At 41.1% G+C, this 12,466-nt stretch overlaps 2 protein-coding genes and 1 long non-coding RNA gene across 12 annotated transcripts in view; 1 reads left to right on the top strand and 2 right to left on the bottom strand.

Annotated features, from left to right (window-relative positions):
- The window catches only part of OSBPL9 (oxysterol binding protein like 9), a 53,076-nt gene extending 51,849 nt beyond the window's left edge, over positions 1 to 1,227 (bottom strand). For 2 of the 3 annotated variants that reach the window (XM_422468.8, XM_003641708.6), the window contains exon 1: positions 1,025 to 1,227. In XM_422468.8, coding sequence (XP_422468.4) covers positions 1,025 to 1,135 — 111 coding nt within the window. In that variant the 5' untranslated portion in view covers positions 1,136 to 1,227. Of the gene's footprint in view, positions 1 to 492; positions 720 to 1,024 lie in introns of those variants that run through there. The other variant, XM_046944877.1, reaches the window with a different exon arrangement.
- A 104-nt stretch (positions 1,228 to 1,331) lies between these two features.
- EPS15 (epidermal growth factor receptor pathway substrate 15) overlaps positions 1,332 to 12,466 on the top strand; it is a 59,465-nt gene continuing 48,330 nt past the window's right edge. For 4 of the 8 annotated variants that reach the window (XM_040704675.2, XM_046944506.1, XM_046944503.1 and 1 more), the window contains exon 1: positions 1,332 to 1,465. Coding sequence is in view for 3 of the 8 variants with exons in the window: in XM_046944501.1 (XP_046800457.1) it covers positions 6,661 to 6,687 (27 nt within the window). In the remaining 5 variants the exon portion in view is untranslated. Of the gene's footprint in view, positions 6,688 to 12,466 lie in introns of all 8 variants that reach the window. The other 4 variants (XM_040704672.2, XM_025152877.3, XM_046944505.1 and 1 more) reach the window with 2 other exon arrangements.
- Positions 4,089 to 9,302, bottom strand: LOC121113420. Its single transcript, XR_005861882.1, has 3 exons — positions 8,090 to 9,302; positions 4,330 to 4,426; positions 4,089 to 4,229 (listed from the first exon to the last, which is right to left on the bottom strand). It is a non-coding gene; the product is annotated as an uncharacterized LOC121113420 (long non-coding RNA).

The raw sequence follows: 12,466 nt of genomic DNA, 5'->3' as shown, positions 1-12,466 counted from the left end.
TAACAGAGTACATGCTAAGTTATATTGAAGTGTAACGTGCATGTAGGGATACCTGCTATAAGAATTAATGAGATTTCAGAACTGGCATTCATTAAACTGGTGAAGACCACAGACAGAAAGTCACTGCAGTAACCACAATTATCGTTCACCAGTCATCAGTGACTGCTCCTATTTCTGCAGCTGAGCATAAAAGGACTTTGCACCTTGGACCTTCACTCAGTAATTCACCTCAAGCAGCTGACATATGAACAGCCATTAAAAAGCTGTAAAGGCAGCTTTATTTTTCCATCATATCCCAGACGCAGGTAAAGCAGGGTTCTGAATCAGTGCTGCTTCAGGTTTTATAGCTGGTTTATGCTGAGTTATCAACTTGTGGAGCTGGGGAGCTAAGCCTTTCCTAGATGGAAATTCAGATTTAGGGAGCAGAAGTTTTGCAATTAGTCGTACCGTGAAAGTATTTGTAACAATGCCATTTTTATGTAAGAAACTGACCAAGCCAACAAGTCAGCAGTTAAAAGAAGAAGAGGCAAGAAATGTATTGTGTCACCGCTGTTTCACACATTTCGTGTTCAAAAGCGGGAAGTCCTCAACGGAAACGTACAGTCAACGTCGAACTGGAAGCGCTCTGCTGCTGAGGCAGCGAACCGGGCACACAGCAGTACCACAGCCGCTCCAAAGCACCCAGGAGCGCGGCTCTGAGGGAGCCACCAAAGGCCGCCAGGGAACGCCCCTCAGCGCCAACGGCCGCTCCCGCCCAACAGCCCCGCCCCAGGGCCGCTCCCACCCCCACGCCGGCCGCCAACAATAACAGCGCCGCTCGCCCCCACCGATAAATCTCCCCGCAGCGCCACCCCATTGGCCGCGCCCGCCGCCTCTTCCTTCCCCATTGGCCGCGCCCGCCGCCTCCTCCTTCCCCATTGGCCGCCCGAGCGTTCACACCGCCCCGCGTCCCCTCCCCGCCCCCACCCTGCGCCTCAGCCGGGCTCCCGGCTCCCCGCCCGCCCGGCCCGCCGCTGCCCCTCACCGTGTAGTAGGAGAGGAGCCCGGCGTTGTAGTCCAGCACGAACCAGCGGTACTGCCAGCCCTTCATTACATTGGTCCATTTGCTCAGCGGGCCCTCCATGATAGACGCCATCTTAGGCACCGAACCGGCACCGCCGCGCGCACCGCCCGTGCGGCGAGGGGAGCAGGGAGAGACACACGGCGGCGGCCAGGAGGGAAGGGGGCGGGGCACGCAGGGAGGGGGCGGGTCCAGCAGCCACACTGCCCGGAGGGCGGGCCGGGGAGAGGGGCGGGGATTGCGCGCGCAGCGGGCTCGCGCGCCGCCTGGTGGGGCGGGGAGAAGGCGGGAGAGCCGCCAACGGCTGTGGTGTGGCGGGGCGTCGTGAGGCGCCGGCTGCAGGCGGGCGTGGCGCTGTGAGGAGAGCGGGAACATGGAGCGTGAAGAGACAGGGAGCTTGGATTTGTGAGTGTCAGCAGTGGGGCTCCTTACGAGCCTCGGGAGGCAGAGGGCGAGATGCAGGAGAGCGTTGTGTGGGAAGAGCGTGACGCTGTGTTGCTTGGGTGGGGGGAAAAGGGTCGTGGAGGCTGTTCTTCTGTAAGCTTTCCTTTTGCTGTGTGTTTGTCCCCGTGCCTCTCGGTTTGCTCGACCTCTTGGTCTGACCAGTCAAATCCAAGTGCCCAGGTCTCCACGACCAGCGTGTGTAAAAGCACCCAGGGTGTGAGGTGAAAATGGTGCTCGTTGGCATCAGATTCGCCTTGTAAGGGTAACACACATCGAAACAGCACACAGCCTTCCTGCCGGCTGGTCCGAGAACGTGGAATGCGTTCCCCTGGAGCTGTGAACAATAGTAAATCTCCTGCTAAATGCAAGGCGTGTTCTTTGGCACTGCTCCACTTGAGCATAAATATGTAACTTCAGCTGTACTTTAGCACAACATCTCTTGAAGTAGAGATACTCGTGCTCCTCCCCAGGGATAGACAACATAGCAGCAGAGTATTTGTTGTATTTGGGGAATATTTGGGGAATAACCTTTTTATTATTTATTTCCAAGCACATATATATATATATATTCTATTATTTAAATATAAAGAGCTCTTTAAAGTAGAGCTGAAGTGGATCTAGTGCCCTACAGCACCGCACTTGTTTACTTAACTCAAGTAACTTTAACAGAAAAAGCTCCCTAGTTTTTCCAATTGTGAAGAAGAATCATCCAAGGCAGAGTTTCTATGTTTGATTCCATATTTCTAATACACCCTCCCATTTCAACACCACATTGCTCACTAGTTTGTTATCAAGTCAAGTTCCTAGTTTTGACTTTAGAATGCCCCTTAGGGTCACCTGCTGCTGTGTTTATGCGTGGTGTTACCAGTTTAATCTAGCTAATGTGTGAGTCCATCTTGAAGCCCAGTTTGCTCACTTTGATAACAGTCTTTTCCAGGCTGCCCATGACCTCAGCAGTCCATTTTTTTTTAGTTTCACTGACCAAACAAAGCACGGCTGCCTGGAGATTATACCCAGGCAAGCAAAACAAAAACATCAGATGGTGCCAGAACGTTACTAGTGCTACCATTTAAAGCGTCAGTTGGATTGGAGCTTTATCTCAGATCACGACTTTTGCTGTATTGTGCCACAAAATCTGAAACTATGCAAAGAGCTTTTGCAGGAAAAAAAAAACCCTTGGCTTAACTGTGAAAGGGCTGTCTGTTGGCAGAATGTTCTCAATGAGAAGCTCAGCAGAAGGGCTTGATTTGCCAGAGGCTGAAATTGCTAAACTTCACCATACACTGGTAATTTGTTCTTTGTTCTCTTTGACTTATTTTTTCTTCTAGCAAAGGAAAGTCTTAGGCACGTTTTCCCTTAAAAAATAAAAATAAAAATGTATGTTTTATCTAGCTAACATTAACTAACAAAAGCCCTGGAGAGGATGGAGTTGTGTTAACAGGTGGGAATCTACCTGAAGATTTCTTTTAAAACTATAGCGTGGGTATTCTCTTTAGGTAATTTGGCAGAGATAGGAAAGTCGTTGTTTTTATTTTAAAAAGAAAATTGTAATAAATACATACAAAATTATAGTTTGTCATGAGCATTCAGGATATGCTATCACACAGTTTTAAGTACTTTCTTGACATACAAGGATGATGTGTCCTCTGCAAATATTTATTGTTGAACGTGGGTCATAAGGGTGTTGTTAGAGGGATTAGACTATTTTTTTTACCTCCTTCAAATCAATTCTAAGTGTCCATTCAAATGCTTCTGAGAGATTGGTGTAATAATTCTAACCAACAAACTGAAACCAGCCCCAGCTGTGATACAACTTGCCCTCACGTACCCTATGTATGACATCATTGCCACCACCAATTTTAATGAACTACTTGGAATAGAAGTTAGTAAGTTACTTCCTTAACAGAAGAGTTTAGTTTGCCCTAAAGTGTTCTGTCTGTATCCAGTTTGGGAGAGTTGCAAAGAGCTGTTATTTTTTGTAATTATAGATAGTTTTATTCTGATGTTCTCTGTATTTTGCAAAACTTGAATTAGTCACAGATTGGTCTGTCTTTAACACTGAGCTCTTGCAGTCATCCCAGAAGACTGCATGCCGCAGAGATCAGCAGAGCTGGGCAGCAGGCAGCAGCTGGTACCTTGTGCTGCCTTTGACACACTGCTCCATCAGTTCAGAATCTTGTCCAGCGTCATTCTCTTGGAGGCCTCAAAGAAGTCATTTTGCTGTGGTGTCCCAGCTACAGTATTTAGCCCATAAAGCGGTCTCTGGAGTTCTCAGGCTATCCCAGCAGGAATGCAGGGCGAAACCTCAGATATGCCTGATCCTTTCTGTGTTTTCCAGGACTTTTCATTTTCCACTCTACTTTTTTTCGTTTCTTCTTTTTTCTTTTCCTTTGCCCAAGCTTGTCAAATAAATTGCATCTGTTTTTTTGGCCGTTACAGTTTATGGTTTCTAGGAAAAAGAAATTCTCTGCCCATTTACAATAAATACCAGAGAGCCAGAGTAGAGGGATTGAGAAGCAGGAATATACTGGAGGAAAGTCTGATGCTTGGAAGGGGAAAATACTTTTCTATTGTAAATTTGTGCCAAATTATAACTGAACTATCTTTGAAGAACCTCAGGGATGAAGCTGTGTGGCTTGTGGTTTTCCTTAAGGGTGTCTGGAGTGTGACTAGCATCAGTGAAAGCAGCAATGGCTTCTCCCAACAGCTGCAACTGCTTGGGGTTCTGTAGAACATAAGGAAGCCATTTGAGGACAGAACAAATGACATTTTGTTTCCTTTACCACTTCAGGAGTGGGCTGATAGTTTCATTTTATGTTTCTTACCCTATGGGATCACTGCTTCAACTGCTGATAAACGTAGTCATTGTTATTAAGACTGATGGTGTAATTTTAGCCTGGTGGTGGATGATTCTTTTTCAACCTGTTGGTAACAAATAATGTTATTTATTTTTACCTTCAGGAAAAAGAAACAAAAAAAAAACAAAAAAAAAAAACAAAACAAAAAACTCCAACCTCCATTTGATTTATGTGCTACAAATGCACTAATAAATTACAATTAAGTGGAAGATGGAGCCTTCTGCGTCATCTTTGTTTTCCTGCTGCTGTCTGTAAAGATATTTTCTGATCCCTCTGTGCATATACCAGCTACACTGAGAAAAGAAACAATGGCAGCACCTGAACATCATTTGTTTTATTTCTTCAGAACTATGTTTGTTTCAGAGGATCAGGGAGAGGAAGATAAATAGAAAAGAATCACCTTTACCCTACAAGCAGTTGTTTTGATAAAAGTATAATTAAATTAAGTGTGCCAGAAAGGACCATCATAAATAGATTTTCTCAATAGATTTATTGTGCTGTCACTGTTGGTAATACAAATGTTTATTAAAAAACGATCATTTAAAACATCAAGAAGACTGTAGCGGTTCTCTATCTTTCTGAGGTAAACAATTCTATCCTGGGCCTTTCTTGCCAATATTCCTATATGGTCCCGGCTAATAAAAACCATTAACAAGAAAATTTCCCAATCTTGTCTATTTTCATCTTATTTTTTCTCTCATCTAAATGAATTGTCATAAATTCCTCTAGGTCATGGATGAAAAACATCGCTTAGGGCTAAGCAGACCTTTCTGACTCTTCTGAGTGACTGCAAATTACAGCAAGAATGAGATACTGAGAATCCCTGTTCTGTTTCTACTTAAAGCTTGTCCAGATGCTCTTCCTTTTGTTGCACATTTGCAGCTGCACTGGGATTATTACAATATTGGAGCTGTTTCCAGAAAACACATGGAATGTGTTCAGCCAGAATATAGTACCATTTAAGAAAGGGATGAACATTCTCTCTTGTATTTAAAGCAAAGATAGAGATGAATCTGAAACTTAACATTTATTTTGTGTTTAGTAGTGCTGTATTTATGGGGGATTATCTGGTGAAAAGGCAGCTACCTCACCTATCTGACTCCTAAAAGACAAGGAAAAGTTTGTCAGATGTTGCAATATGTGTTAGAGATGGGATGCGATTATATTCGGTTAAGCAATCTGTGTGACTCACTTGATGACCAAATCCCATTACAAGGCCTGTAGAGAAGCCCATATAAAGGGCATTATAAATTCAAGCAACTTTATAACATAACTTTAATTTTGTTCTGGACTCATAATACTAGATTACAGTTGGGCAGGACAGTTTGCCATGGCGTTATCTTGGAGTTGCAGGAGGTGTAAACTGACACTTTAGGGCTCAACATTTCCTGAAGAAGACATCTCTGAACTTGCGGAGAGGCTTTGCCCTCACGTTTACCACGTGGGTACCTTCTGCACTCCTTTTGTACAGAGGACAGCAAGGAATTCCCCCAAATGCCTGTGTTACACCTGAGGTCTGTCAGCAGTTAGAGATGGAGGTATTAAGAGCAACACAAGTGTAATATGGAAAGCACTTTCCAGCAATCTGTAACTTAAACATACTGTAAGTCCATTCCAAAAGAATGAAGAAATTTGCCCTGCCGTTATTCTGAAGAAAGATGAGCTATTTTTCATCTGCAGAAAGACTGAGCTCTTAAAATCTAGAAATCAGTTGAGCAATTAGAAAAATGCTGGAATTTTGCAGGCAGAACAATTCACTGTGATCTTAGTCTTATTTTGTTATAAATCCTACAACAAAACATAATGTAGTCTTGAGAGCAGCAGGCCCAATGTCTTTACTGAGTCCTAGAGTTCAAAGTTCAAAGCATGCTGAATCACATTTTATGCTCCTAATGCATTGCTCAGATGGGTAATGTCTCAGCTTTTGATTTAAGCATCTTATCATCTTGTGAGCAGAGTTTATTTAAAATTTAATGCAGCAGTCCATGCTATTTTCTCAACCGCAAATAAGTGATTTCTACTTTAGTCTCCACAGAGACTTAGAGAAGATATAGAGGAATGCTGCATAACTGGAATGTTTACTTCCCTGCAGCTTCAGTATGCAGCCCACTGGCACAAAAAGGCAAATAAGCATAATCTCCTTTCCCAAAGCTTCCCCACCATCACTTCTTTTCATAGTGTCTGGCCTATCAATATGCTTCAAATAAGCTCATTTGCTTCTGTAGTGAACGTGTTTTGCAAGTGTGCAATACGTGCGTTCTTTGCTCACGGAATTTTGGCTGTGTACAGAGGGGTTCGATGAGTAGCAAATTTATCAAGGAAGAGGTAAGAATTGATTTAATATTCTAAACAGTTTTATTCCTAGTTATGAGTGTTATATATTTTGTTTGTTTTCAAGGAGTGTTTTTTCACTATACAGTGCATTTATTTATAACTGATAGACACTGCAATATCAGTGTTTTTAAAACTAGCATACATACATGTACAAGTAGGTTCCAAAACATATGCATGTTATCAGGCTGTTGTAAAGAGTGTCTGCAGTGTCTGGTACACAGTCTCATCTCTTGGTCTTTTTGCTTTTCCCTGTCAAGGGGCAAAATGCTGTAGTAGAGAAGCGTAAATTGGACTATGTTAATTTTTGGAGTTCTAGGTAGGAAATCTAATGAAGTAAAAAGGAGGATAAAAGGGTAGTCAAGGAGATCTAGAACTGAGCAATCAATCATAAAATACAAGTAGGTAGATTAAACTCTGTCCCATGGGTGCTTCTATTATTGATTTTATTCCATAGCCAGCAGTATTAAGTGGGTATCTGCTGAAACTAAGTTTCAGTTGTGTCAGTTCAGAATGAATTCTTGGCCCCTTCTGCATTTCAAATCTGAAATTCAAGGCCAAATTGTTGTTCCTTAAATCTAGAATCACACCTGGTGATTTCTACATAGGAAGGGCCCTATATACAATATAATCCTTCCTCTAATGCATCTTGATTTTGGAATGCTGAAAAGACCTTTCTTTACAATTGCTCTTTATTTAATAAGGATGGGGAGACAAAGGTAGCAAATCTTATCATACCAGAAAATTGAAGGCTTTTCTTATCTAAGAATAGAGATACTCTTGATGACTGCTTAAAGGAGTTCCTTCCTTCTTGTTCTGATGAAAGTAAAAATGCAGAAACATTTTTTTACATCTTAGTCAACTCTGCCTTCTATGAGAAACGGAAAAACAAGCAGAAAATTGATTTAGTAGAGGAAAAATAGGTATCCACCACAACTTGCAGGGTACGCTCAAATTTATCCTCAAAAATCATGGTCAGCATTTAGACCCAAATTTAGAGAGGAGATGGATGAATAGCTGTCCCGACAGCTATTTTGCCGCTGTTGGGAGATTACTTCAGCACTGTGAACTAGCAGATCCATGTGCATAATGCAGCCACATCTGATCCCCAAACGGAATGAGACAGGTTCACAGCACCACCTCCTGCAGCTTCATAGAGTTGGTGTCAGCTGGGAGAAAAAACAGTCTCGAAGATCAGTGGAAAGCCCTAGCCCACCCTGGCTAGGTTTCCAACACTGGTGGTGTGAGGGTAATAGCCTGGAACGTGCTTTACACATTCATCAGATGTCTAGACTAGAAACCTCTCACACCAATTAAACACTGGCTCAGGTAATTTCTGATCTGCGAGTCACTGGAGGTTTGGAAATACACCAGGTCAGTCTCACTGCACACTTACCATCTTCCATAGCTGTTAAACACTGCCGCTGCTGGAGATGGGACTTTTGTTCTGAGCCTCTGCCTCTGTTAAAGGCATCCCAGCTGAAACTAAGACAGATATGAAAAACTGAGAGCATGAGTTCAGTTGGATGTTTCCAGCTTAGGCTGTAGAGGCCAGAGGTTGTTCATTCTTGTGCTTTCCGTTGGTTTTGATGTGGTTACTTGTACATAATGATCAGCAAAATGTAGCCCACTGACTTAACTTTGGCTATTTACATGCTTTAATCTTTATGCTCTAGTATTCATATTGCTTAAGAAAAGAGGAGGATCTAAGTGTTTTGTTAGTATTAAACTGGTTTATGCTGACTAATTCTAATTACATTGTTTCTAGTTGCCAAGTAGAGAAAAGATTCAGATCTTCTGAATACAGCAAAATCAGTAGCTACTCAGTGTTTTATCAGTTGTACAGATTTTGCTTTGCATGTCTGACTATTTTAGACAAAATCCAACCCACATTTTCCCTTATCCAAGTATTTACCTTTTGATAACATTCGCTTATTTTGTCTGTAGCGTGTCATGTCTACATGGCTTTACACTTTAGGGGATTTGATCTGTTAAATATCAGGGGTAGTGTCTCATACATTTAATTACTACTGTGTCTTTGCATTAAATGTAGTAATTGCACTGAATTTCTGAAAGAAGAGGAGCACAAGGTAGCTGATCAGCCTTACTCTGAGTATGTTTCCTGTCTGTCGAGTAAACTTCAATGCCTTTGTTTGTTTGTTTGTTTTTAATCTTGAATCCCATATGTCCACTATCCTCAATTCTAGACTTACAGTACTCTAAAGATTTCTGGGGATAAGCTGTGAAACACGGGCTGACACAGTACCTGTGTGAAGCACAGGTAATACCCCACTGAGTAGCTGCTATATGTAATATTTGTCTGACTTAAGTGATGGCTGTCTTGTCTGTTCCCAGTAACAGTGTGCAAGCATTCTGTATAAAGAATTCTCAAACTAATTACTTTTCAGAAATATTTGATTTTTTTCATGCATAGAGAAAATCTGTGGTATGCAGTATGCCATTCTTTGTGGGTTTTGACTGTACTATACCAGGATTCCCAATGTTAAGAAATGCAGACAATTAGAGTCTGCAGGGATGGACAGATTATAGACAGATATATATGTGTATAGATGTGTGTGTCCTCAAAAAGAAATCCCAGATGAAAAAAAAAAAAAGGCATATCTGGGCAGATCAAGGTGTATGGTAGCTTTAAATCAACTTTGCTTTATAGTGGAGGTGTTGCCTAAGACTTAATAGTGCCTACAGCAACAGTGCAAGCCACGAACCAAGTGTTTGGCAGGGGGTACTGTGGAAAGGCTAGGAACTATTACAAGCTGGGGAGAACTTTCTGGAAGCTGATTCCATATTAGATTGTTTAATTGGGAAATCAGTAGACTTCATACTCTAGGTACTTCAACTTATTTGTTTGTGCTTAAGTCTGGCCAACCAAAGCATAATCTGAAAGAGAATTTTGGTTTCTGAACTCTCATTACATTTTCAAGCTTTCCTTGGCAACCTTGAAGGCCAGAAAGGTCCAACGTCTGCTTTTTTGTTTGCTTTCTCTAATTAAAGTTCAGATAACACATTCAAGCTCTTAACTCTAGAGGCTGGAGCTTTATTCAAACAAACAAAGAAACCAAAATTTGGAAAATAGAGAATCTTTCTAGCTGGTAAGATGAACTTGTTTTCTCAGGTGTGCCAAACTTGAAAAGAATAAGTAGAAAGGTAGAAAATGAGTAAAGAGTATCTTCCAAAAAGGTTGGACCTATTTGTCTAAAAGTGGGACAAGGAAAACTTTTATCTCACTTAACTTTTACTTTTGGGTGGCATTTGAACAGGGCTTGTGTGTTTGGCAGCTCTTCTGTTGAGCCATCTGTTTCATATTATGCATTTTCAGAAGGCACTTTGCATCCAGGGATACAGTTCCCCAGAACACAGGAGATGTGAGTTGGATTTGCAGTCTAGCTATCTGTAAACATGGATATGCAATCGTATGTGCAAATAAATTCTGTTCATTTTGGAGAAATCGAAGCATTCATACAGCTGGAGAAACCTGAGAAAGGATTTAAGTGGAGAGCCCGTTTCCCTCATACTGTGCTCAGGCAGTGCAGAATGAGAGAAAACCACCGAACGTCCCCAGGTAGGAAGTTTCTCTTTTAGATTGAAAAGTTCTAGGTAGACTAAGAGCTGACATAGTAATCAGTTTTACAGCCCATTTAAACAGTGTCTTAAGGTGATTATAGGGTAGAGAAACTGCAATTTGGTTCACTACGTTCATGAATCCCAGCACAGTACTAAGCATGAACTGGATAGTCAATCAGAAAGTTATAACCAACTCTTTAAGAGCCTTTGTGCAAGTACACGTTGGCCAGGAAAGAGGATTCAATCCATAAACTTTAATGGTACATTAGGTAAATTTTATATTATTTATGGTGTACTAGTGGCACTTAACTTTTTCATATGCTAGCTGTTTTAAACATACTTCCTTTATTCAGAATATATTGCTCGTTCCACCCCTCCCTATTCCTTCCTTTCTCCAGAATGCTGACTCAATTCCTTTTACTCTTTCAGCCAGCTTGCAGTTTTTGGCATTTCCTTGTCCAGGTTCCAGTGAAACAGTACTTCCCTCCCAGCAGCACTGGGCAGCTCTGATGCATCATAGACCACGGGCTTTTCACAGGAAACACTAAAACTATGGATTTGAGCAACATGTAGGAGAAGAAAATTTTGCTCATGTGGTGCAATGATGGGAGTAGTGGTAAATCTAGAACGAGCCAGCAGACTTAAGGGAAAAGCTTCATTTCATCACTGTTATCTTACTAGAGTATTTTGTTTCCTTTCTACTGATCTTCATATTAGCCAAAGGCACAGAATGTTTGCATTATCAGCAAAGCTTGAGTCTTGTGGTGATGAGGATCACACTTAAGTGATATCATTCGTAATGAGTTGGCCAAATGGTGGATCTATTGCGTTGTTTGGGCAGATCTTACTCAATGTGATATGCATAAAGATTCTCATAATGATGTCAAATTCAGTGAGGTGGTAGGAAATATTTATTTCTGCTAAAAGAAGCATATGTTATTATTATTGTTTGTGCACAATTTGCACATCTACAAATCTAGTAATTTTACTTTGTTGTGATATATTTCATCTTGTCATAGATCTTGATAGTACATTGCTTACTCAAGCTGTATTACTGTTTAAATTGGTCTCCAGAACAGTACAGGAATCAACAAACATTATCTCAGCAATGTTACAAAATTGTGGTACCTAAAAGAAATGAGATAAATTAAAATTTTGCCAGCTTGGATCTTGTTAGTAGAATAAATGCTTTTCTCATATGAACAATTTGACAAATTACTATAAAGCTATGAGAGAAGGGGACAAAATTGTAGGCATGTAGAAATGTCAGATATATAATAACGGTACGGAGGAGAGAGACAAAAAGAGAGATCCTTTGCTGTTTTTAGAGCCTGCCAAGAGTGTGGCTGCAATATTTTGGGAAGAGGAATCTTTTAGACTAATGCCATCTGGCTGGCTTTCATCTGTGCCAGTTGTCATACAGGCCAAGTGCCCTGTCCTGCTTCCAAAACATTTATTGAAGAAGAAATTTGGTTAAGAAACACTGTTAATTCCCTGTTACCTGACTGGAAATATATCAGTTAAATGACTTAGAAACCCAAGCAAGCAATCCAGGCTTTGATCAAAAACTTCTTCATCCATGTTCTGAAGCAGTTTTAGGATACTCTTCCCCTTTCAAGCCTCACTTGGAAGCAAGAAAGGCTGGCTGTACAATCTGCTCCAATTTGCTGTCCAATGCGCATGATAAATACACTGTTTAAAACAAAATAGGTCATTTGTCTCATTCTTTTAATTACCAACTACTTCTGAGATACTGTGCACATTGGTTTTGTTTCCTGTACCTTATTTTTCCAGAAGGCAGCAATCTATCACACCAAGGTTTTTCAAAGCCTATGTCTGTGTGACAGTACTGGCAACTCAGTTCATCTATCAAATTAGTCAGTGAAGGCATGTCTCAATTCTACACTGGAGATACCTGTGTTTTTAATTTTGATTGTGGCAATTCCATATGCTGGAAAAAGGATTTGAAATTATCAGACTTAGATATTGTATTGGCTTTTCTTAATGAATTGGCTATGAATATTTTGTGATGCCATCCAGGCCTTTGATGAACTTTTTAAATTTAAAGTTAACAGACATCTTGTGTACCTAAGAATCACTACTACAAAAGTAAGGAGACTTGGAAAGCAAGAATAAACATCAATACTTGTAAATACAGCAATGTAGATTTTTCTTGACCTTGATTTCTTGA

Source organism: Gallus gallus, chromosome 8 (genome assembly GCF_016699485.2).
Source record: "Gallus gallus isolate bGalGal1 chromosome 8, bGalGal1.mat.broiler.GRCg7b, whole genome shotgun sequence".
Classification (NCBI taxonomy): Eukaryota; Metazoa; Chordata; class Aves; order Galliformes; family Phasianidae; genus Gallus; species Gallus gallus.
Note: the sequence above shows the minus strand (reverse complement) of the source record. Positions and strands in the feature narration are given on the sequence as shown.